We start from the raw sequence: 24,539 nt of genomic DNA on the forward strand, positions 1-24,539 counted from the left end.
AGGCGTTGTTGCCGTATGTTCACCGAGGAGCATACCTCACTTCCACAAGTCTTATTTTATTTCCCTCCCTCCCCTCCCCTCTCAATCGATGGCTCTGGCAAGCACCCAGCTTGATAAATGATCAATGGTGAACTGTCAGGTTGAGGAATGAAAGGCACATCACCATTCCACTCCTTATTCTGCACCGGGGAGTGAAGGAAACAGCCGTTATACTGTTGCATCGAGGGCCTTGCAAAAGAAGCAGTACTTTTCCGTTGTTCATTTTGTTAGCAAACACGGCTCGGAGACCTGCCGAAAGGTAGATTTTGTGAGGGATGGAGGGAATTGTCATTCACGGCTGGAACGCCAGCTGTGGGGGATGCAGGTTTATATATATATATATATATATATATATATATATATATATATATATATCGCTTCTTCATGATGTTTGGCCGTTTTGGACAAGAGGCCGGAGTACGCCCTGGACAGATCGGCAGTTTATAACACACAGAGACGAACAAGATCACACTCAGGTTCAAGCCTGTGGGCACTTGAGATGTTTTGAGAGGAAAACCCCATGCAGACATACAAACTAATGGCAGCAGTCAGACATAGGGTTTCCAGGAAATGCTAGTAGTTAATACTAGAGTATAAATACAAAATGTTCTGCCATCTCCTCTCCTTCAGCTTAAGATCCCTTGTCAGCTTTAATCTGGATAGGCTTGAGAATGTCTGCCAATGCTTCTGTCTGTCCCTTTTCCCAATTTCAGACATGGAAACATGTTCAACCATATGTCTCCATAAATTCAGCTTGTCACAGCTTTACTTAGATGTGACAGGACCATTTCAGAAATAACCACTATACACACAATGTTAATGTGACCTGGTGCAGGGAGAGGCAACAATGGCACAATGGAACAGCAGAGTTCCTGTTTGGTCATTAATTGTATGCGAGGCATTTTGCTGGGTCTTTCTTTGGTAATAATTCATTTGATTGACTTTTATTTTTTTTTATAAGAACTGATGACTTTATATGAATTGAGTTTTGGGCAGCAGCCAATGATTACCTTCATTATCGATTAGTCTGCCTTATATTTTCTGGTTTCTAATAAAGTGATCATGGTACTCTTGAAGGAGAGCAAGATGTGGATTTTGTCTCTCTTCCTATTGCCTCTTTTCCACTGCGTGCTGCCACTGACTTAACTCACTTGCAACCGTTCTTTTTTTGCTTCTCCATTAGCAAACGTTGTGGATGAAACCTGGTACCGCCTTGGTCGAGGTTCTGCTAAGAGTCCTGTCTGCATTGTCTACGTTTAAGTACTTGCACAAAATATTTCGTTTTTTGCCCTTATTCCAATAAGACAATATTCCTGCTGAGCTGTTGATGATTATTGCACTAATATTTCCTTTAATGCAGCAGTGCATACCATAACATAAACCACCCCCCATGATGTGCGTCCTTAAGCCACGCCCTTTAAAAGGCGCCGGGATCTTTAAGCCCCCCTGCTACCTGTGACTGTATAGTTGTGATACCACAATCTCACGGAGACTGTGAGCATTTCTCCATGAATTGAACATATCGATACTTTCACAATATTCACAGCCTTTTAGGATTGCACTGTATACATGTCCAAATAATGCTCCTGAAACCCAAATAACATGGGCTCATCCCACATCTCTTAATCAGAAAATACTCCATTGGGAATATGAAATGATTTTAACAACTATATTAAATGTAGAATATTGTAATATAATAGTGAATTATTAGTGAGCATGTAAACGTAGGGAGTGATGGGATATTATCTGCAGTGGAAAACGAAATTGAGAGAAGCGCCTGGTATCATAAGTGAGTACAGTTTTTACCTAAATCTGACATAATTAATTTCAGACTTTTTTACATAATTTAAAATTCCTCTTTAGAGTTAGATTCCTTTTATGCATTAGTTCTCGCCTACAGCTCCATTCCACCATCTTAAATGAAATAATATTGGATTCAAATCCTCTTTATACAGTATATAGTACATAATCACCATCAGCTGTGTGAAGAGGTTAGTCAAAACTAAAAAAATAAGGAGATCAGAAGAAAGTGTTATTTCTCCATCTAGGTAAAACAGTAGCCTGTGTAGGGCCTGCAGATCATCACATTACTCTCCTTTGAAAGATCGTAGATTTGCAAAGGGGCCTTGAAAATCAATGAGGCTGTCAATACCTGAGTGCATTATAGCATGGTCAGATATGCACAGCACAAGTGTGGCATCAAACTGTCAGTTTAGCGGAGAGTAAAATCCAGAAGTTTCTCGTTCTGTGAAATCGACATCGCCAGACGGGGGATGCATGAGAAAAAAATATCCCATTACTGGGCCGCCCCTTGTATAATGCCGTCTAAGATTAAACATACAAGCATGATTCCTTGTAAGGAAAATAATTTCATGGATATTTATAATGTTTGACAGGATTTTCCCCTTTCCTGCATGCATGAGTTTGGATCTCGACGATGCAATGATTGTTAATTATCTTGCGAACGCGCCAACGCTGTGTATTGAAATGTATCTTTACGGAGCTATCGGCGAGATACCTACATAGTGCGATCTATGTCCTATTAGGACAAAGGGGTCACGGATTCCAAAGGCAACACCGTCATTTACAGCAGCATACTTTCACAGAACAGGGCTGATAAGAGGCCCGTTTGCGTGTGAGTGGGAGAGGAAGAGACATAAAAAATTCATGAGAAGATGGAAGCAGACGTCACATCGAATATGTAACCAGCTGCACTGATGACCATGGGCAGTGAGCTGTGTGAGGTTGGTGAGGGAGCTGTGAGCTGCCACTGTACTGTAGACCAGACCTGGGGGGATTGTGAGTTGCACCATCACGGAGGTCTTAGAAGATGCAAAAAACAAAAGCATGATACATATAAACATATTGTTTTTAGTGGTTATTTGGTAGTTCATGGTAAAGGGTCTTTGTTGATGAAAAGTAACAAACAGTGTATAGCGAGAGTGGGCGTCATTTTGGTTCTGAATTTTGGCAAGAAGATTCATTTTCCCACAGTGCTGCTGAGTGACATTGTTATCCAGAAAAATACATAAAATATAGATGAAAACCATTCCATTGATTAAATTGCATCAGTTATGGGAAAGGCAATCAATGATAGAAAAATCTGTATTGGGCCAGTGTGGCAAGTCATGATCTTTTCACCTCTGTCCCTGAAGCCTGTTTGTCAGTAAATGGCTTCACCATGACTTTGAATTATGATTTTCAAATGTGAAGTTCTTGGAGCAACCTGGGTCAGAGTAAAGGAGAGGGCAGGTATGATGAAGTGGTCAAAGCCAATGCCAGGAATATCCACTCAGATAGCATCCTCCTCATCAATTATTTAAAGACAGGAGGGAAAAAAATAGACTTAAATGCCATATATTCACAGGGGGATTAAAAGACTGGGAGATTGTTACTCATTATCTATCTAAATGTCAGTGAAATGTGAAAGCCTTGCGGTGGGACTCAAGTACTTCAGACGCTACACAAATGTTGCTTAAGGCCTCCTTATTACCCTTTAATTTGATGGGGAGCATGTTGGTCTAGTTAGCGGCAGAATGCATTAAAATGGTGATATGTGAAGACATTTAAGCAAGTAGTCTTTTTTTACACACACTTATCTTCCTGTCTATATGATAAGGTTAGTAATACATAAAAAAAATAAGCTTGCTCTTCTCTCAGATGAAACACAGCACAAGGTCACAAAACAAAGTGGCTCTGTAACCGAGCCAAATCCGGTGTTAAGATATTGTTAGATCTGGGTTAATGTGACAGCGAGTCACCAGCATCGGATAAACACAGACCAGAGATCTGACAACTGTGGCGTTTCGCTTCCGCCCCGAGCGTAATTAAGTCCCCCAATATCTGGTTGTCACCTTGTTGTATCATTACCGTAGCTGGATCATTTCACTGTACTTAGCTATTACTTGGCACCCACTAAATATAGCTTTCCTCAGGCAGACAGTGTGATAGCACCTCGCAGCAAAGCCAGCTGCGGGTTATTACATCCCAACCACCCCTCGCCCACTCTAGGCCTCACTCAGTCAAGAAGACTTAAATGGATAATACGCCACTCAGTCAGTTGTGTTTTTTTTCCCTGAAGATTTACTCAACCAAGGACATTGAGGAATCGGACAGGAGTTATGATGCTGGTCTATTTTTCTTTCAACGGGGGACTGCGACCCCTCCCCCACAGTCAATTAATATAAGCCTTGCAGCTCTTGTAGGGCCGCTCAGTTGGCTGAGATGCTTAAGAGGCAGATTTGACGAAATTGAGTGGGAAGTGACTGTATTTACTGTTTATTTTTAAGGAATGCTCGCTTTTTTATTACGGGTGGGCGCGTGGATAAATTCGGCTGCGCCTGATTCGCAAATGACCTGCCACTAAAGATGATGCCTTAAGGCTCCCATCTAATACTGACTTAATATCAAATTCAGCATGAGTTTATTGAAATGTGAAACTTGAATGAAAGTGACCCAAGCAAGTTTTTACAATGTTCACTGTCCTCTGTATTGAAGTACAGGCCTGTTAAGGAAACTATTCAGTACAACAACATGAACGGAATTAGTTACGTTTACCGACTCAAAGCATCTTGTCAGGCTAAAAAACACGTATGACCGTATTTTCTGTGATTGTACCATTTATCATAGTATTGACCATGATAAATGGTCAATACTAATATCAATAGACTGAGCAGAAAACATTATAACTATATGTTGTACAAATTGTAACCCTAGCTCTATGAATACGATCTACTACACCTAACTATGCAAAGAAATTTGCCTGATTAGGTGGCGAGCGTCAGTCATAATCAAATGACTGACATGGTATAAGGGCAATACCGCACTTATAGGTGTTCTGTTATAGGATATAACAAATTTGGCTGAGAAAACCATTACTCTTGCTGTACTTTGTCTCTGTATCATATCTCTTCAGGACATATTTTCTTGAATGATTTCTAATTAGAACATTTTTGTATTTCAATATAGTTGTTAAGTTGGCATTTCAATAATAGTTGTTTTTTAGCCTTTCTGAGGCTATCGCCCAGATGCTGCACCTGGTCCGGTGTGATTTATTGACGCACACTAAGGAGATTGATTGAAAGCACATTAGTTATTTTCAAATTTGTATTAACAGTATTATAAATAGGCTCATATTTAAACTACAGTAGACTACATATCATGATTTATTGGGAGAACCCAAGCAAAGCTATGTAAAATCAGACCTTCAGCACCCCACATAATGCCGGAATGAAATGATTTGTTGTTTCATAGCCACATTTTCCCACCACCCAGTTGAATCGGGCTCCTTAGATCAAATAGTCGACTATTTGAGGTCACCCCTACAACTATTGGATAGATTGCAATTAGATTTAGTTCAGATATTCATGTCCCCCACAAGAGGAATCATGATGACTGTTCATCTAACCTTCATCTTTGACATTTTTTTTGTTGTCCAATACTTTGGTTCCAATACCTTAAAAATAATGACATACCTATCAGGCTCAGATTTGATTTGTTTAGTGTTAATTAGTGATTGTTAGTGCATGCTAACCTAACAGTGAACATGGTTAGCATTTTACCATGTAAGAGAGTTTTACTTAATGTATCTATGGTATGTGTGTTTGATTGTTTTAGGATTTTTTGTGAAAACGAAACTTCTTATTCAGCAGTATGCTCTGGAAACTGTTTTAAAGCAATTTTACATTTTTATCTTTATATGTGCGCTTCGTGTTATATTTAGACTTGACTTGCTCAAAATTAATAACTCAGAATGCGGCTCTCCATACTTGCTTTTTAGCTTATTTTTAACTTATTTTTTTTAGTTTGCCACCCCAAACTACAGCTGTCTTTTTTTGGCATTTTATGTTCAGTGTCTATCTATCTGTATTTTGTATCATTTGGATGTGTAAAATAAGAAACCATGCTGTGCATATGCTATAATGTATTCTTCTCAAAGTGAACATACACAACATGAACACATCCTCCACAGTTATAGTGCCTGTGCTATAATGCACAATATGTAATTAATGCAGAAATAATTGTTTGTCAGCACTTTCTGGCCACTCTATGACAAGCCACTACATTATATATACAGATTATATTTTATATAAACCATACACACTCCACATGTAGAACATCCCTAGATGTTACAACAACCAATGATTCTGTCCATCATGGATGGAAGCTTCTGAAACTCACTAATTAACACATAATAGCTTTTTGTTTGTTTGCCAGCTGGTTGTCTGGCAACCTCATGGGGGAAAGAATCCAGGAAGCAAAGAGCGGGTCACTTAAAACCACAGTTCATGACAGTGATTTTGTGCATAATGTTTTGTATAAATCAAACAACTGAGATACAACGTGTTGATTAGTGAGGGTTATACTATGTTATTTTGTATGACTCTTTTGTGGCATACTATTTTTTTTATATTTGTATGACTTTTTTATGACATACTACACTATGGTATTTTTGATGTGACTCTTGATGGTGTACAATAATGTGCGAATTTTGGGGATATTTTTATGACTTTTTATGACATTTTGTGGAATACTATATTACTATATTATGCCATTTTATTGTTATACTAGTATAGGGTATTTCTATGATTGTTTTATATACCAGACTATGGAATACTTAATGACCCTTTTATGGCATCCTATACACAACATTTTTACGACTGTTTTTTTTTTTACAATTCTTTGTTGCATACTATACTTTAATATTTTTCCTGACATTTTAATGACAACCAATAATCTAATAGTTATCATGAATTTTTTTTTTTTTATTAAATACTCTACTATGACTTTTTATGTCATTTCATGGCATACTATACAATTACTTTTTCATTACTTTTTTGCGGCATATTATACTTTGACATTTATGACGTTTTTTATGAAACACTTTACATTGACCTTTATTTTGGACATTCTTATGACTTTTTTATGACAGTTCATACTTTGATTTTGTATTACTCTTTTATGGCATACTATTCTATATTATTTTTTACTTTTAATACTATATTACAGTATAGTATTTTTTATTAATCTTTTTGTCATACTATATTATATTTTGTATGACATTTTTATGACATTCTCAATTTTACTTTTATGGCACTTTTATGGTATACTAAAATATTACATTTTTATGAAATGTTTGATATATTTCAAGACTTTTCTATTACCTATTATAACATGATAGTTGTATGATTGCATACTAGGCTATGATATTTGTTATGACTTTTTTGTGACATTCTATACTATGGTATGTTTATGATTCTTTAAAAATCATAAAATACTATGGTAATTTTATGACTGTTTGATGTTGTCTTTTTCTATACTCTGCTATGTTTAAAACACTTTTAAGGCATACCATACTATAATATGTCTTGTGACCTTTTAATGACAAACTACACTATGGTATTTTGCATAATGACATAATATACTGTATTATTTTAGGGCATACTATATTAAGATAATTTGTGAGATACCATAGTAATGTATTTTTAGGATTCTCTCATGGCATACTATGTTTGACATTTTTATGAAATACCATACTATAGTATTTTTTATGACACACTATGATATTTTGTATGATTTCCCAGGCAAGCCTGAGCCAGCCCTAATTATAAGCACTATCAAAAAGGAAAGTTTTAAGCCTACTCTTAAATGTGGTGAGCGTGTCTTTCCCCCGGACTGAAACGGGAAGCTGGTTCCACAATAAAGGAGCTTAATAACTGAAGGCTCTGGCTCCCATCCTACTTAAAATAAAAATTCTAATAATGAGATAAACGCAGTACTAAGGCTATCATTATCAACATCCACATGAATATTAAAGTCACCTACAATAATTACTTTATCTGTTTTAAGGACTAGACTTGTTAAGAACTCTGGAAATTCCAATAGGAATTCACAATACGAACCTGGGGCCCGGTACACTATAACAAATATAATTGGCTGTATTGTATTTTATATATATATATGTATATGTGTGTATACATATGTACACATCACATTGAATCAGTTTGACAAACATTACACAGCATTAATATGGTAATAACCGGGGTTAGATGGGTTACTTTTAAAGTGTATTCAAATACAATTACAAATTAACTGTTGAAAAATGTTATCAGTAACCTGATCCAAGTATCACAATATACAAGTAATGTAAGATGATTATCTCCGTAATTTTTTGATTATTTCAATACTAACGATGTAAATAAAGAGTGTCGTGGACCAAGTAGTCAAGGCACAAGGAAACAGGCTTTAAATGCAAAAGGTTTCTTTTCCCAAAAATCATCCAATAACAATAATTTACAAAGAAATTAATTAACAAAGTTATAGGGCCCCTATAAAAGAACACAAAACTGCCCAGATCCCCCCATGCCGTCAGAGCTCTTGGTTTGGTCCTTGGCTCAGGCCTCTTGCATAAAACCAGGCTCCACCCTCAGCCCCATCTTTTGTCAGACCAGGAAGGGGAACTCAGCAGCCAGGTAGCTTTCATTGTGGGGCTGTGGCCACCACAAAGAGAAAGGAAAAAAATCATGCTGAAATTTCATGATTTTGTTAGTTAAGCAGGAAAATAAACAACACAGTACAGTGCAAGTCCTGCCTTCCAGCTGGTAAAATGTTATCATTCAAGCTCTCAAATTGTTTGGCCCACTCGTGTTGCTGGATGTTAACAACAGCAGCAGCAGTATCCATATACATTAAATTATGCATATTTGTAGCGCTGTACCCTCTAATGAGGGTTTTCAAAAGAGGCTTTGAATGTCTGTCTATGATGTCATCACCCTGAAAAATTGGCAAGATATGTTATAGATGTAATATGCAAGATAAGACTGTTGACCTTTGAACTCTTGGTAGAACAGTTAATCATGACTTTGAAAAAGGTCTGGTTTTAATATCAGATGTTTATTACTAGATCAGTTTAGCATATGAACACTTACAGCTTTACATAACTTGTGAAAAGAATGCTTTGACTGTTACTTCAGTTTTGATATGATCTTTTAAATGTTAATGATATGCGTACATTTATTACTATGAAAAGTTAACTTACACACTGAATACCTCCTAAGACCACATTCAAAAAGAAATCGTGCGTGACTTAGCCTGACTACCAATAGTCTCTAGCTCTACTTACATGATTACAATTAGCTTAATTATCATTCATTCGGATAATTAAAAAAGGGAAATGTAGATTATAGTTCTGTGGATGAAATCATTTTTCATCCACAGAATGAAAATGATATGAAAACAGAACCCTCCTGTATGCTTCTGGAGGGTTACTCTGTAGTTTAACTGCCTGAGAAATCAAGATATTATACAGCCGAAAAGTTTTTGGAATCCGTTCACGAAGTCAACAGCAAATGAATTACTCGCCTCAGCTTCCATTCTGGCCTGTTTTTCATGCTTTGCCTGCAACTTTTCTCTTTCTTCTTTCAGTTCTCTGTCATGCTGTTCCTTAATTTTATTCTTCATGTTTTCCAAATCCTTTTCCTTCTCCTCTCTGTCTCTCTTTCTCTCAGCTTCTCTCTCAGCTTCTCTCTCTTTCCTCTTCCTCTCTCTGTCCTCATCCACCTTCCTCTTCATTTCCTTCTCTATCTCTTTCCTCTCCCTCTCTTTCTCAGCCTGGAGTTGGTCATTCATTTTCTTCATCTCTTTTTCATACTTTTCCTGTAGTTTCCTGGCCAGTTTCTCTTGGTCTTTGTGCATTTGCTCTTCTTTCTCTTTCAGGATGCGTTGTTGCTTCTCTTCAATTGCCTTCTCTGCCTCTTGGAACATCTCGTTGGTGTAGTGGCTTCCTCCGTTCTTCCGGGCTACATTTCTGATCTTCTGGAACAGCTCAGTGACCTGAGAGTGACCCTCCAGCTTATTATTGAAGACATGGTACTGGCCATTACATCGGTCCACAAGTTCCTGCAGGTCCGAGCAACCCTTCAAGAAGTCCTCAATAGATGTGTCTTCAAGAAGGTCACCATGAGTAAAGAGCACCATGCTGTATTTGTCTGCTGCCGGGCCAAAGAGTTCTTGAATTCTCTGCACTGTCTGCTTTTCCTCTTCAGTGTATCTGCCCAACTTGATGACCACCAGGAACACATGGGGTCCAGGAGCAGCATAAGAGATGCACTGGGAGAGATCTTTAGATGTTTTCTCCATGTTAAACCTGGTGTCAAAGAGGCCCGGGGTGTCAATAACAGCAACCTGTTGCCCATCCACCACAGCTTCGCCCTTGGAACAATATACAGTCATAGACTTTCCACTAAACTTTGATTCAAAGCACTTTCGTCCCAGAATGGTGTTTCCAGTGGCACTCTTTCCAATTCCAGTCTTCCCCACCAACACTATCCTCAGCTCCTCGTCATTTTTTCTGCTGCTTCCTGTGTAGAAGAATGAGTGACACTGAATAAGACTCTACATCAGGTTGTACACACTTTGTACTCAATGCAACTTGTACAGATATAGGAGAAAAGAAGCATCCATGCTGCTGCTTTGACAGAGCCAATAAAGGAGTTTGTTGGAGGTTCCAATTTATAACATTTGTTGCAGACTTTAATTTTGAGACAAAGAAATGTTCTCATCTGTCTTTCTCTCCATCCTCTCATGTGGCGTCCTGTTCACCACTTACGAAAACAGACAGCAGGTCTTTTAAAGTACCACCTATGTCAGCTGAAAGTGGAACTGGAAGTTGAAAACCTGTCTGCCTATCCAGACTGATACATTTATTTGAGGGTGTCTAATATTTAAAAAAAATAAAACTGTTTATCAGTCACATCACTTAATAAATCAAAGAAAACTCTCAACTGAACCTCCCTACCATATAACAATACAATGTCAACAGAACAAATTAACGTTTGACTCTGATTCTTAAGAACAAAAACTGCATTCATCTGACTCAACTGTGGATAATTATTATTTTTATAAATTTTCTAGTGATGAAGAAATTATAATTTTAAGTATTCCAGAATTTATATCAGGTTACATTCTTGGTACTAAAGTCAGAAAAACTAAATGTATTTACAGTTCTAACCAGTAAGTCTAATATAGTATTAGTTTATAAGAGGTACAGAGGAACATTTCCTAAAATTAGATTCAGCAGTGAGCACTGCTATATCAACAAACAATAATTTACTTTAAAACATAGATACAGTTTCCAACTTACCTAGGTTTCTGGCCATGTTTGGGTTAAAGAGTGGAGTAGATACTGCAGCTGAAGTTCAGAGTGTGTCTCCTGCAGCTCTCTTAGAACGACCCTATATACACTCAACAACATCCACAAATAGAAAGTGAAAACAAAGATTTTTATGGAGGTTTCGGTTATGGAAGGATTTTTTAATAGATGGGGTATAGGTGAGAATATATGCTAAATACAATATAGTCTTTAATCATTTTGGAGTATACTTAGTCTTGTCTTAGAAGCTTTGTCACATAACATTCAGTTATTACCAGAGCTTTAGTTTAGTATGCAAGTTTAAGAGTTCTTTCAAATGTTTAAACTTTGATCCCTTTCCAAAACACATCCATGACCTGAGGTTGAAAAAAAGACAATAATTTATGCATACAGTAATGATAATGACTTAGTATATCCCACATAAATATGGAACTTGTTTGGAGAAATGTTTTTGTCGATGACCACATGCTGGCTTATTTGTCACAGCACTTCCTATAACTTAACTTCAAAAAAAGTCTGACAGTTTGTCACCTGTTTATCTGACTTCTGTATCAGGCCCTGCTGTAGTTTCAGGAAAGTCCCTGCGTTACCACAAATGAAACATTGGTTTCATGGGCATTTACAAGAAATCAGAATCAGAAGTTGTTTTTCTCTCATCGTGTGGCTTTAAAGTAGTAACTTACAGTGTCCCTAAGATCATAGTGTCTACACTGACTGCAGCTACTGTACTGAGAAGAAAACTAACTATTATGTTCTCCTTACAGTTGTGATTTTTTTAAACCAGTATGAAAAGAAATGACATGAACACTTCTGATTCACTTGGACCAAAGTAACGGGCCTGTGCCACAAACATAGTCACTTCATAGTCTACAGTGAAGCGAGGAGGATGGCTCCTACACCCCTGCTCACAACACACAAGCATCCTTCCTTCTCAACTGTACGGGACCTGTTTGAGCACATCGCACTTAAGGCGTGGTCGCATAATGTTAGAATGAGCCATACTGGTACGCTCTGACAAAAATATTTAAGTGTCTCGACCGGTCAAAGCACAGACACACGAGCATCTCTCAAAGGTACCTGCAGTGAAATGAGATCAATCATAAGGCCAATACGTACCGCTGAGTTAGATCTGCCGGACGTTGGAGGAGCCTCTCTACATGAATACATTCATCTAAATTTTTGTTATAAAACCATGGGGACACGCCGTCTGTCTCCTCACAGCAGAACCACCGACATCTGTCCCGCTCAAACGCTGCCACAATGGAAGGCCAGACAGAGAGAAGGCTCAGACGCGTTTCATTTGCGCGGACGTGTGCTTCCCTGGCGAACGTGCGTGGCATCAGTGTCCAGACAGAAATAATTTTATTTGTACCACAGCTTTTGACCAACATTATATCTTTGACCTCTGTTCAACAATTCAATTCAAGGTTTAAGTGTGATAATTAAATCAATGTGGTAGGTAAATTATGCTTAGTGTTTAAAAAGAAGAAACCAAACATCTCTTTATTGCTCAATTGTCATTTATTGACTCGTGATTTTATTGACATGCTCACTCTTCCATGTAGGAATGTTTGGTTCTAAAATGACATAAAAATGACAAGCAAATACATGGTGAATATAACTAGGTTGCAAATTAACTATCAACATCACGCGCAGTATTGTCACTGTAAAAACAAAACAAGCTTGTTCAATTTAAATTTAATTTGTAACCTGGCTGCCTTAAAATGAGTTACACATGCTAAGAAAATTTAATTGTTTGCACTTCAATTCGAGTTCATTAAACTAAGAATACATAGTTGGGCTGACAAGGGGGAAGCTAAAAAATACTTTAAAAATAGTCCCATCAACTTTAAGTTTTTTAATACTTGTGACGGCCCCAGGGCCTCTGCCGGGACGTACGTGTGTGTGTGTGTGTGTGTGTGTGTGTGTGTGTGTGTGTGTGTGTGTGTGTGTGTTGCTGTCTGTCTTTCATTGTCCCTGGATTCGAGAGTAAGGGCATCAATGAAATTGGAGGCAGCTGGCCACTACCTTTGCCCTATAAGACCCGCCCCATCCTGAGGGAGAGCTGGCTTCTTCCCACCTGACGTGCTGCACAGAGTGTCGGCAGCAATATTGCAGTGGTTGAACTGGCGGCACGTTTTGCCTACTGGCATTCATGACGAGAATGCTTAATGTCCTGGCCTTTTGTTTATAAAAAGAAAAAAATTTGTTTGGTTAACTCCTTGCCTGAGTTTGCATGACATTTGTTATGGTTTTGAGCCAGACCATAACATACTACCAACAAGACATTTTAGGTTGTACAAACCTAAATCCTAGTTGAGACAAAGAATGACTAGCATAACCAACAAACTATTACTGTTATTCTGAGCTGTATAAATATGAAAAATAATAGTTGTTTGAACTAATCTACAACTTAACCCTCTTTTTTTCTAACAGTAAACATAAAAATAATTCACATTGACATTAAAGAGCATTCAGATTGCTATTTTATTTCATTCCAAAACTGACCGTGGCTTTTTTGCTATGTGGGAGGCGGCTTGAAAGCTGAGAGGAGACAGGCTATATTTAGCTGCTAGCTAACTGACACGTTCAGGTAATACCGAAGTAAATTAAAGTTTGAAGTGAACCATTTTGGCATACATTTAGACACAAATCGTGGTAAACTGAGTGTTAACTAACCGTTAGCCAGGCTAAGACAAGACAATGACTTGTGTGCTGCCAAACTTTCTGTGTTAAACTCGCACATATGAATTTCTGTTCCACGTTTGGGAGTGGTATAACAGCTACATAAATACACTTCACTTAAAGTCCACTCAGGTCTCTCCAAAAGTTTTCAAAAGCACGTAGCTTGTGCGTGTCCTGTCGTGGAGCTGCCTCGGTTAGCGTAGCATAGCTCCAAACACCAAGAGCTCAGTTGCAAATGAAACGCATTCTTAGCCATAAAATGTGCAACGCTTCTCCGCCGCTGTCAGCCAGAAATACCGTTCATACAAATCCTTTTCCATGCTGGGTCAGGGCTGCTAGCTGTGGGCTTGACCTTTGATACGATGTTCAGTTTTTCTGAGAAATCCGTTTCTCCTCGTCCTTCAGCCATTGAGTGTTAAAAAAATAAATAATCTACACCAAGCAAAACGCTAAAAATGTCATGTCAATGTCATAACTTCTTATTTATCTCTCAACTTGAACTCTTACTAAACACTAAGATCTGCTAGCTACCTTTCTGTTTGACAAAAGTCACGCTGGCCGACTGACCAATCACCTTAATGCTGACGTACTTAGCAGGCTACCTGGGTAGCAGTGGCACGTCAAAGAATACGCCCAACATGTTAAACTAAAGATCTGATTGGTTGAAGACTATGACAATCAACAATATTGTCCCCATATACTTTAATCTGCAAAGTTTACCTAGAGGACATCAGGCCTCTGTCCTTACCTAGAGAAATAGAGGCTGAATCTGATTGGATAAGAGCTCTACTTAAAACAAGCTGTACTGGAAGCAGAGCAACAGAGGAAGACAGGAGCTGTGCAATGAGAAAATAAGCTAATGAGAAAATTAATTGTAATACTGGCAGTGCATTTGTGAAAAAATATTAAATTTTTTTAAATTAAAAAGCTTTAACTTTGTGATTCTGTTTAGGCCAGCAGAGAAGGCTTAGCTGGCCCTGACAGCCCACCACTGCTATTAGCATTACAAGGCATTAACACCAAATACTGTTAAGGTGTGTGAATAACTCCACTGCATAAAAAAAAAAAAAAATCCCCTTCAAAATAAAAGCACAGTAATTATTTTATTTATTTTTTCAGGCAAAGGCCCACGACCCACTGAAAACTCACCAGTTGAGAATCACTGCATTAAGCTATCTTAACTAACGTTACTTATGTAAGGTTATCGTACCGGACGAAACAATCAGCAAAAGCATTGCATCATTGGTTTATGGTCACCATAGTGAAGCCAGCGATAGTACCAGAAAAGGACGTATGGACAGGCAGAAAAATACTTTTTCAGACGTGACTGCCATAGTCCACTAATAAAAGTACTATAAACATGACTTACAAAGAAGGCAAATTCATTTTTAGATGATTTAGAAACAGGAAGTCTTATAAATCTACATTCGAGTATATATTTTACAGCCAAATCAAATAGTTTACAGCGTATCCTAGATTTGTTTCACTATAATGCATGTAGTGCTTGACTTCTTTCATGACTGCTCGTATAAAAGCAATACAATAGTCCGTGAATATGTGATACGAGTTTACAGTTAATCAGAATTCCTCCTCGGCATTGTAGAGGTTGGTTTTGCCGGTTACACTCGTTGCGTTCTTGCTACCTCACAGGACATTTTGTTTGAACGCCCTCTTGTGCATCGGAGAATCATTTTTAAGTCACTAAAAACTACTGGGGCAAAGTATACTTTGCAAACCGTGTGTAAGATTTATGCTGGCTTATTTGTCAGTGTTTCTGAACTTTCCTTTGCAAGTTCCCGCTGTTGTTTGACTTCTATTTTCTTTTTGAATTCAGCCTTTCAAAAAAGGCTTATTCAGTCTGACAGTTTGTCCCCTGTTTATCTGACTTCTGTATCAGGCCCTGTTGTACTTTCAGGAAACGCCCTGCGTTACCACAAGTTAAACATTGGTTGCCCCTTCCTGAGCATTTACATGAAATGGCAGCACTTCTTTAAAGCTGTTATGTGGTGTAGTAGGTGGACCCAAACGCACACTCACACAGCAGGTTTAATCCAGCCAAGGACTGAAAGTTCAAACAGAAAAACTAAAAACTACAGCACCGTGTCCAGCAAACCGAAGCTTCTCCGGAGTCGGGAGGGAAACTCCACCGAACTCACACCTGGAAACGGTCTGGACAGGGAACAAAACAGGACGTCGATCGGTGTACTCCGTGGTACTACGCAGATCGGCTTCTTCGCGCTGGTGAATACCCAGGCTCGACTCAGCGCGGCAGGAGAGCAAAAGACAGCCAGAGAGATTAGAATGATCTTCACTGAAAACAAACAATTTCAGACTTACGTAGCACAAATTCAGACAGGTAACCAGGACGGACTGACGGCGTGTCGGCTGAAAGCTGGGGTATTTAAGTCAGCTGGGTCAGGGGATCATCAGAATCACCCACAGCTGAGCAAAAAGAAAAAAAAAAGAAAAAAAAGCACATAAGCACATGGCCCTCAACAACAAACCACGACCCACTGAAAACTCACCAGTTGAGAATCACTGCATTAAGCTATCTTAACTAACGTTACTTATGTAAGGTTATCGTACCGGACGAAACGATCAGCAAAAGCATTGCATCATTGGTTTATGGTCACCATAGTGAAGCCAGCGATAGTACCAGAAAAGGACGTATGGACAGGCAGAAAAATATTTTCAGACGTGACTGCCATAGTCCACTAATAAAAGTACTATAAACATGACTTACAAAGAAGGCAAATTCATTTTTAGATGATTTAGAAACAGGAAGTCTTATAAATCTACATTCGAGTATATATTTTACAGCCAAATCAAATAGTTTACAGCGTATCCTAGATTTGTTTCACTATAATGCATGTAGTGCTTGACTTCTTTCATGACTGCTCGTATAAAAGCAATACAATAGTCCGTGAATATGTGATACGAGTTTACAGTTAATCAGAATTCCTCCTCGGCATTGTAGAGGTTGGTTTTGCCGGTTACACTCGTTGCGTTCTTGCTACCTCACAGGACATTTTGTTTGAACGCCCTCTTGTGCATCGGAGAATCATTTTTAAGTCACTAAAAACTACTGGGGCAAAGTATACTTTGCAAACCGTGTGTAAGATTTATGCTGGCTTATTTGTCAGTGTTTCTGAACTTTCCTTTGCAAGTTCCCGCTGTTGTTTGACTTCTATTTTCTTTTTGAATTCAGCCTTTCAAAAAAGGCTTATTCAGTCTGACAGTTTGTCCCCTGTTTATCTGACTTCTGTATCAGGCCCTGTTGTACTTTCAGGAAACGCCCTGCGTTACCACAAGTTAAACATTGGTTGCCCCTTCCTGAGCATTTACATGAAATGGCAGCACTTCTTTAAAGCCGTTACGTGGTGTAGTAGGTGGACCCAAACGCACACTCACACAGCAGGTTTAATCCAGCCAAGGACTGAAAGTTCAAACAGAAAAACTAAAAACTACAGCACCGTGTCCAGCAAACCGAAGCTTCTCCGGAGTCGGGAGGGAAACTCCACCGAACTCACACCTGGAAACGGTCTGGACAGGGAACAAAACAGGACGTCGATGGGTGTACTCCGTGGTACTACGCAGATCGGCCTCTTCGCGCTGGTGAATACCCGGGCTCGACTCAGCGCGGCAGGAGAGCAAAAGACAGCCAGAGAGATTAGAATGATCTTCACTGAAAACAAACAATTTCAGACTTACGTAGCACAAATTCAGACAGGTAACCAGGACGGACTGACGGCGTGTCGGCTGAAAGCTGGGGTATTTAAGTCAGCTGGGTCAGGGGATCATCAGAATCACCCACAGCTGAGCAAAAAGAAAAAAAAAAAAAAAAAGCACATAAGCACATGGCCCTCAACAACAAACCACACACACAGGAAAACTTAACAAAAGCAGCATAAAGCCCCCCCTCAATGTTTACAGGAAAAGGCAGCAGTTCTCTTGATAGTGCAAACAAAGACAATTCAAAGTGCCTTTCAAAATGTATTAACCACATTAACCAGAAAGTGCATCAATAGAAATGAAAAGAAATGACTGTTAAAATTTGAGAAAAAGAGAGACTTCCAAGACAGTAAATCTTTCGGTTCTTTAGTGCTTGAGTACTTAAGGTTTCGTCGATTCAACATATTCAAACTAGTCAAACTGCTGTATAACTATGGCTAAGTGGAGCAAACAAGTGTTGAGACAATCGACACATGGGCAGATTCGTCTGTAAAGATCTCCAAAAGAATCCAAACAAAGCTTCACTAACAAAGACCACGCCAATACTGATAAGAGTTTGAAATGGTTTATTGCATGTTGAAGTTGTAGTGATCGGCGTAGTCTGCCTGTGTGTACAGCAATAGTGAATGGGGAACCTTTGGGTTATTATTTTCCTTCACCTATATAAAGTGTTGTACTTATGAATGTTATTAGTTGCCTGTAATGATTACACAGGATAGGGATTGGGTATGTTATTGTTAATATTTTAGTTTACCTGGTTTGTATAAATTGTGACGGTGGGGAAGTGATGCGAGATACATTCACTTTAAATAGTGAACAGCAGCTTTGGTAAGTGAACTCCTTTTGTTTTTACATCTACAGTAGCTTTAACTGCCATAAATATTATTTGTCATTATTTAATATGCTTGTTTATATATTATGATTTGTACAACTTGCTTTTATGAATATGGATTTTTGTTTGGTTTTATATATTGATAGGATCTATTGTTACGTCTTATGTTGTGCTGGGACACATTTAGTCATGGCACAGCAACAAGGAGACACTGTCAGGTATCACAAAACGACAGACAAGAACCCAATAGCACGACACAGAAAACAGTTCAGGTGTAGAAACCGGGTTTAATAACCAGCAGATGTCAAACCAGGTAGTAACCCACGTGGCAAACAAATCCAGTGGGAGCAGGCAAAAGGGAAGGTCCAAAGTCCAAAAAGGCAGGTCAATACACAAATAATCAGGATCAGAATCGGAATGACAGGTTGCTGGATAGCAAGGGAAACACACTAGACAATCTGGCAGAGAACTGAGGGAAATGGACCGGTACATATACACTGAGGGGCTGATTGCTGATGAGGAGCAGGTGAGTATGGAGGTGGGGCAGGCACCTAATTGCTGAAATGAAATCAGCAATTAGTGCAGAGCCGGGGGGGGGGGGGGGGGGGGTGGCAGATTCTGAAATGACATGCGAGTTAGTGTGGCAAAACAGGAGACAGACAAATGAAAAACTAAAGCCTGGCTGAAGTTGTGACAGACACGTGAAGCGGCAGAAGTTGCGCAAAGTGTTAAAGTTAAGTTTAAATTAAAGTGTTTAAGTGATCATCTTTTAAGATTCAAGTGATCAAGTGGACTCATTTTCCCCCTCGGTGTTGACAGACGAATAAATCCATCAGTAACAAGAAATTAGGTGTCATGTATTTCCTGTGTTAATTTGTCTGTCGTGAAGTTTTCATGATATGGTTAATATTGTTCCCTCTGATATCAATAATATTTGAATGGCCCGTGCTCTTTAGTGTGTGGTGAAATGTGTGTTTAGCTGAATTGATTTTGACTATATGCATTGTCTGTTACTGACGCAGCATCCTGTCATGCGCGTATTCATGTATCTGCACTCTGCAGTTAGTGTATTTGTAGGTGTTTAGCTTCCTTTTTACACGAAACAAATAATAACCCGTAGCTGTGGCGTCATAATGAGGTTATTAGGAGGTGGTTCAACTGTAGTAGGCCAGCACTGAAGGCCCAGGTATAAAACACACGGCCCGCCACTGCTATATAACCACCTTAATGTGTGAATACTTCTTCTGGTGGGCACATCATTTTAAAGTAACTTCTAAATTAGGCCAACTCTGAATAATTCAAATTAATCTTCTTAATCAAATATTATCTTGAAACGCCTCCTAACTTAAAAGACGAGATTTAAGGGGATTTCATGAGCTATCGCCAACGACTGGTGACCCAATTCAGTTCTCTTTTAAAATCCACTTACTAGACCTACAGAAGATGTATTCCTGATTGCCTGGTAATTTCTTTTTTTTTTTTTTGTCAATCTTGACATGTTGTGCTGTAATTGTGTCCTAATTAGTTCACAATGACACATACATGTTTACTTAACTCCTAATCAGGACACATTGTACATTAACAACTTCTGGCAGTACTTTTTTTTTGTTTTAACATACCCATAACATTGGCAGTTACCATTATTATGGTTACTGTTGTATCATCTATGTAGTTATGATGTCATGGTTAAATTGAATGAAGTTGCATTTGTAGATTAACAGTGATGATGTATGACCAAGGCGTGTTGAGTGCCTCTCTTTACCATGGACACACTGATTTGTGGTGGAGTCAATGCCACCAGCAGCAGCTCATTGAATAGGACATAAAACTGCTAGTCAGAGCTGCTGAGTGAAACCTATCAAGGCCACAGTGCCATCAGCGCTCCTCGTGGGATGGGGCCATTTGTTTCAGCAAATGAAAGTAATTCCACACGCTGTCTGGCTACATGAACACGACATCACATTATTGATGTAGTTGAAAAAGACTTTTATTCAGTGCCTGGGAGAAACAGTACAGCACAAATAGTTATTAAAATGGATATCCACAGGTTCAGTCAAGATTTTCAAGATATCAGTAGCATTAAGGCCAGGTTAGTCTCTGAAATTCATACAAGGCTACTGCAAAAGCTTCTCTCCCCTTAACATACTGTTTTATCCGGGCCTAACGCCCGTGACAGCAATCCCTCCAACAAAGATTAGCAGCAAACTAATCATTTCCAGCTTACTCACTGATAGGTTTTCATGAAGTGGTAAAGGGAAAAATAATAATTTTAGATTCATAAGGCTCAATTTTAGCTAGAATGAATCTTGCCCTGTGGATGCGGGATTATTTATCACAGTGGTGTCTGTGTCCAACAAGGTCATTTAAATTTAGCAAAAGTAAAAGCATCTGAATGCAGTTGAGAAAATGCTGCTGTAACATTTAAATATTTGTAGAATAATGCTTTCCAAAGGAGTGGTTCACTACATGAGCTTATTTTGTAAAGCAGTCCTGGTTGTGTAAAAAGGCACAGTTTCTGATCAGAAGCTCTTCTGAAAAGAATGAAATGTTCTATGTTGTGTAGAATATAAATGAGGGTATTAAGCATTTTTTATTTATTTTTCCAAATATTTTTTTTTCCTTACATAACTTCATTTAAAAATAAATATCTATTATCTTCTTTAAAATAGTCTTTAAACGTTTGCTGTTTCCCCGTCATTACCCACAATTTTAAAATGAAATTGGAAAAAAAGTGGAAATGATCAATACTTAATATAAAAATAAAAAATAACAGGATGGATATAGCATTTTTATAAACAGTTCAAAAGGTAAAACAATGATAACGTCAAAAAAAAAATCACAAACAACAAACATGTAATATACAGAATAAAAAAAAAAAATGAATACAATTTGAGAACACATTTAGCTTCTCCGCTCTCTTTCCGCACCTAGGAGAAAATATGTGTCAATGCTCCCGAGAAAAAGGACCAACACCCCTCTGTTCGACCCATCTCTTTGGCGTTTATGGAGGGGAGGAGCAGACAATGCAAAGGGTCTCTGCCAGGCAAAGAGCCACAGGGCCAGTTCATTGGACGCCAAATGGTCACCAGGCGTGTTCTCGTGAAATTAAAACGGTGTTTAACCAGGGCCCAGAACAAAAACAACAAAAAAAAAAAAAATATAGGAGGCTGGACGGGATTTATTTTTTGGAGTGTGATGTGAAGGCGTTCTCGATGCAGAGGACGACGTAAGAGCCGGAGCAGCTGCTGGAGGTTTGCTGCAGGAGGTGGCCGCTCTGTAGAGATGATGCCAGACCAGTCACGGCGTGGTCGCCCGCCCGCCATGTTTCGCAGTAGTGGTCTGTTTGCCGGTGGCCTTTGTTGCTTGATCCATGCCAGACCATTTTCTCCGGCCTGGAGGAAAGCAAAAACAAGCACATGTGTCAGAATATATATATATATATATATATATATATATATATATATATATATATATATAAAGTATTCAGTATGTCCCCATGGATAGAAAATCAACAAAGTACACAAAATGTAACAGCAAAGGAAACAAACTACAACACTAACAGCGACATGTAAGTGCATGGGATGCTGTATTAAATGGACGACAACTGAACAAATGACATTAACAAAGACTCACCATGCGCTGTCTCTGACGATGTCTCTACCATCGAAGGAGTAGATTGGTACATTCTCCCTCATTTTGCTCACATCGTCCCCAAAGAGAGACTCCCAACTGCTGAACAACACTTGGTGCTGCAAGGAGAATATAATGCCTTATATTTCATTTCTCCTACTCTTCATAAAGACAGCAAGATAAATAAAAAAAACACAGTTGAAGACCACAACGATAAATACAGAATCCTATTTCCTTTCAAGAAACCTTTAAATAGAAGATGTCAGAGCAACAGTTGGACTTCACGCGAAAAATCACGCGTCTCGTTTAGCAGAATCAAACTCAAAATCTCTCTATATCTGAGAGGGTCAGCCTATGCAGACACCCAGTGTAGTATAAACAGAAACCCTTCAGCAATGCTGCCACTTCCCCATCAGTCGTAGCTGACCTTGAGGTTCACGATGGGGGTGCTGTCCCTGTCCGACCTGCGGACGATGGTGTAGAGGTCTTGAAGCTTGGAGGACAGGAAAGCTCTGAAGGTCCCCTTCAGGCCCACAGCGCGGGCCTGCTGGAAGCACAGGAAGTCTGCCCCGCGGATTCCTCGCATGTTACCACTTTGAGGGGCGTTCAAGGCGACGAGGTGTAGCTGGTGAGGAAGACACAGGTTTCTGTTTAAAATAATTGCCTCTGTATGACCTGCTCTTGGTACACATTAGGATACCTTTTTTATATACCTCATACACCACATTGTTAAAAATAATATAATTATTGTTGTGATCAGATAAAATATTGTATATTTAATTTATTTGTCAATAAGTTCCCTTGAGAAAAGCTAGACCACTTAATAGGCTAGGCCACTGTATCAGCCAATATTAGCTCATTGCAGATGTACATATGTCCGCTGATAAGTAATTAATAACACAAAGGTCAAATATATATATATATATTTGACCTTTGTGTTATTAATGTGAGCCAGACACTTGAAAAGTAATATATATATATATATTACTTTTCAAGTGTCTGGCTCACTTATGATCACAGTAAAAAAAAAAAGACTGTGACATAGTATATTACTGCTGGATATTAGATCCTCTCAGATATTGGTATCAACCTAAAAAGTCCAGTAATAGTCAATAAGGATGTCAAGATTCCAGAAATGAAGTCAATACCAGTGAAGACCAGAGAAATACCACAAAGTACAAAGCAATAAATCCCATGTACGTCAACTTGCACTCTTTTACTCCCGTTTGCATACTGTTTTTTGCAAATGCATTATGTTTTTAAATAAAATATTGTATTATATTGTATCCAACCAGCATACTACATTATTTCCATCCAAAAAGAGTCAACACATTTTCCTCAAAAAATGTATCTAATCTGAAAATAGGACCACAGAAGCACTAATTAGATGTGACGGGAGAAAAAAACAAAGCAGGTGCTTCTTATACAAAGGTCAATAATGACAACAAAAGAGGGAAGAGATATGCTGCTGCACTGTCCTTTCTGTGGATAACAACAGAGGGAATAAAATCCCCAATCAGTTAGTTCCCTTTCCTCACGTCAAAAATATACAAACACACAGAATTTTCATAATTATCACTGCCTTTAAGTGCGCTGCAATATGATACCCTCTATAACTAATTAACATTGCTCTACTCACTCCTGATGCTGATGGCTCCACATGGCCGGCAGGCTGCGCTACAGGTGGGCTGGGTCGTCGCTGCGGAGTTACAGGGTATCTGTTCTCAGTCTGTTGTGTGGCTAATCTCCCATCTGTCTGGCCTGTGTGTCTCGGGTCTGGGAATCTGGGATCATACTGTGCGGGGTATCTGGGGTCTACAGGTCGTAGTGGTGGAGGCTCAATGGGTTGTATGGCCGAACCACCCTGGGAGTAATGGCCAGCTCCGTTGTTGTGGGACTGGTCCTGGGACTGGGGGTACAGGATCACAGGTGGAGGCTGGACTTCTGCCACCTCGTTCTCCTTTAAATGAAAATTAGAGAGATTTAAAAGAAAAATCAAAAACAGTCAGTGAATGAAAAAGGCAAAATATGTGTTCTATCTCTGTATTCTATTTTTCTTCTGTGGAACGTACCAGATCTCTGAAGAAGGGACTGTAGTTTCCAAGCTGAGAGGAGAGGAAAAATAGCTGTTTAGTGAATACTGACATCTCACCTCACAATTAATGAATGGCCTGATCTGAACTGAATTACATAATAATGTAGACAGAGTATAGTGTCACTGTATTAACTCAGAATCTTTACTTTTTTACACAAACACATAACTTAAAAAAACTTTTCATATTAGTAAAGGTATTTTACAGTTGAACAATAACATGTTAAAACATTATTTCAAATAACTATGAATAAAACCGTATGAAACCAAACTATATATTTTTGCATTTCAACCAAAAATACCATTATTTATGTGAAAACACATTTTGGGCCTCATGTTGTTTTTGACAGAATGTTGTGAACAACAGCGATATGGTGGCT

The 24,539-nt window shown here is 38.7% G+C and overlaps 2 protein-coding genes across 3 annotated transcripts in view; both read right to left on the minus strand.

Annotated features, from left to right (window-relative positions):
- Window positions 1-8,912: 8,912 nt before the first annotated feature.
- On the minus strand, window positions 8,913-11,232 carry LOC137891331 (GTPase IMAP family member 4-like). The gene is made up of 2 exons (XM_068735894.1): window positions 11,180-11,232; window positions 8,913-10,397 (listed from the first exon to the last, which is right to left on the minus strand). The coding sequence occupies exons 1-2, from the start codon at window positions 11,193-11,195 to the stop codon at window positions 9,331-9,333; spliced, it is 1,083 nt and encodes a 360-aa protein (XP_068591995.1). The 5' UTR covers window positions 11,196-11,232; the 3' UTR covers window positions 8,913-9,330.
- A 9,174-nt stretch (window positions 11,233-20,406) lies between these two features.
- col18a1a (collagen type XVIII alpha 1 chain a) overlaps window positions 20,407-24,539 on the minus strand; it is a 75,395-nt gene continuing 71,262 nt past the window's right edge. For both annotated transcript variants that reach the window (XM_068705150.1, XM_068705149.1), the window contains 5 exons: window positions 24,140-24,172; window positions 23,707-24,027; window positions 22,495-22,692; window positions 22,071-22,186; window positions 20,407-21,829 (listed from right to left, as the gene is read on the minus strand). In XM_068705150.1, the coding sequence (XP_068561251.1) occupies window positions 21,616-21,829; window positions 22,071-22,186; window positions 22,495-22,692; window positions 23,707-24,027; window positions 24,140-24,172 (882 nt within the window). In that variant the 3' untranslated portion in view covers window positions 20,407-21,615. The remainder of the gene's footprint in view (window positions 21,830-22,070; window positions 22,187-22,494; window positions 22,693-23,706; window positions 24,028-24,139; window positions 24,173-24,539) is intronic.

Source organism: Cebidichthys violaceus, unplaced genomic scaffold, assembly GCF_023349555.1.
Source record: "Cebidichthys violaceus isolate CVI_PGR_0920_01 unplaced genomic scaffold, fCebVio1.0.p SCAF_11, whole genome shotgun sequence".
Classification (NCBI taxonomy): Eukaryota; Metazoa; Chordata; class Actinopteri; order Perciformes; family Stichaeidae; genus Cebidichthys; species Cebidichthys violaceus.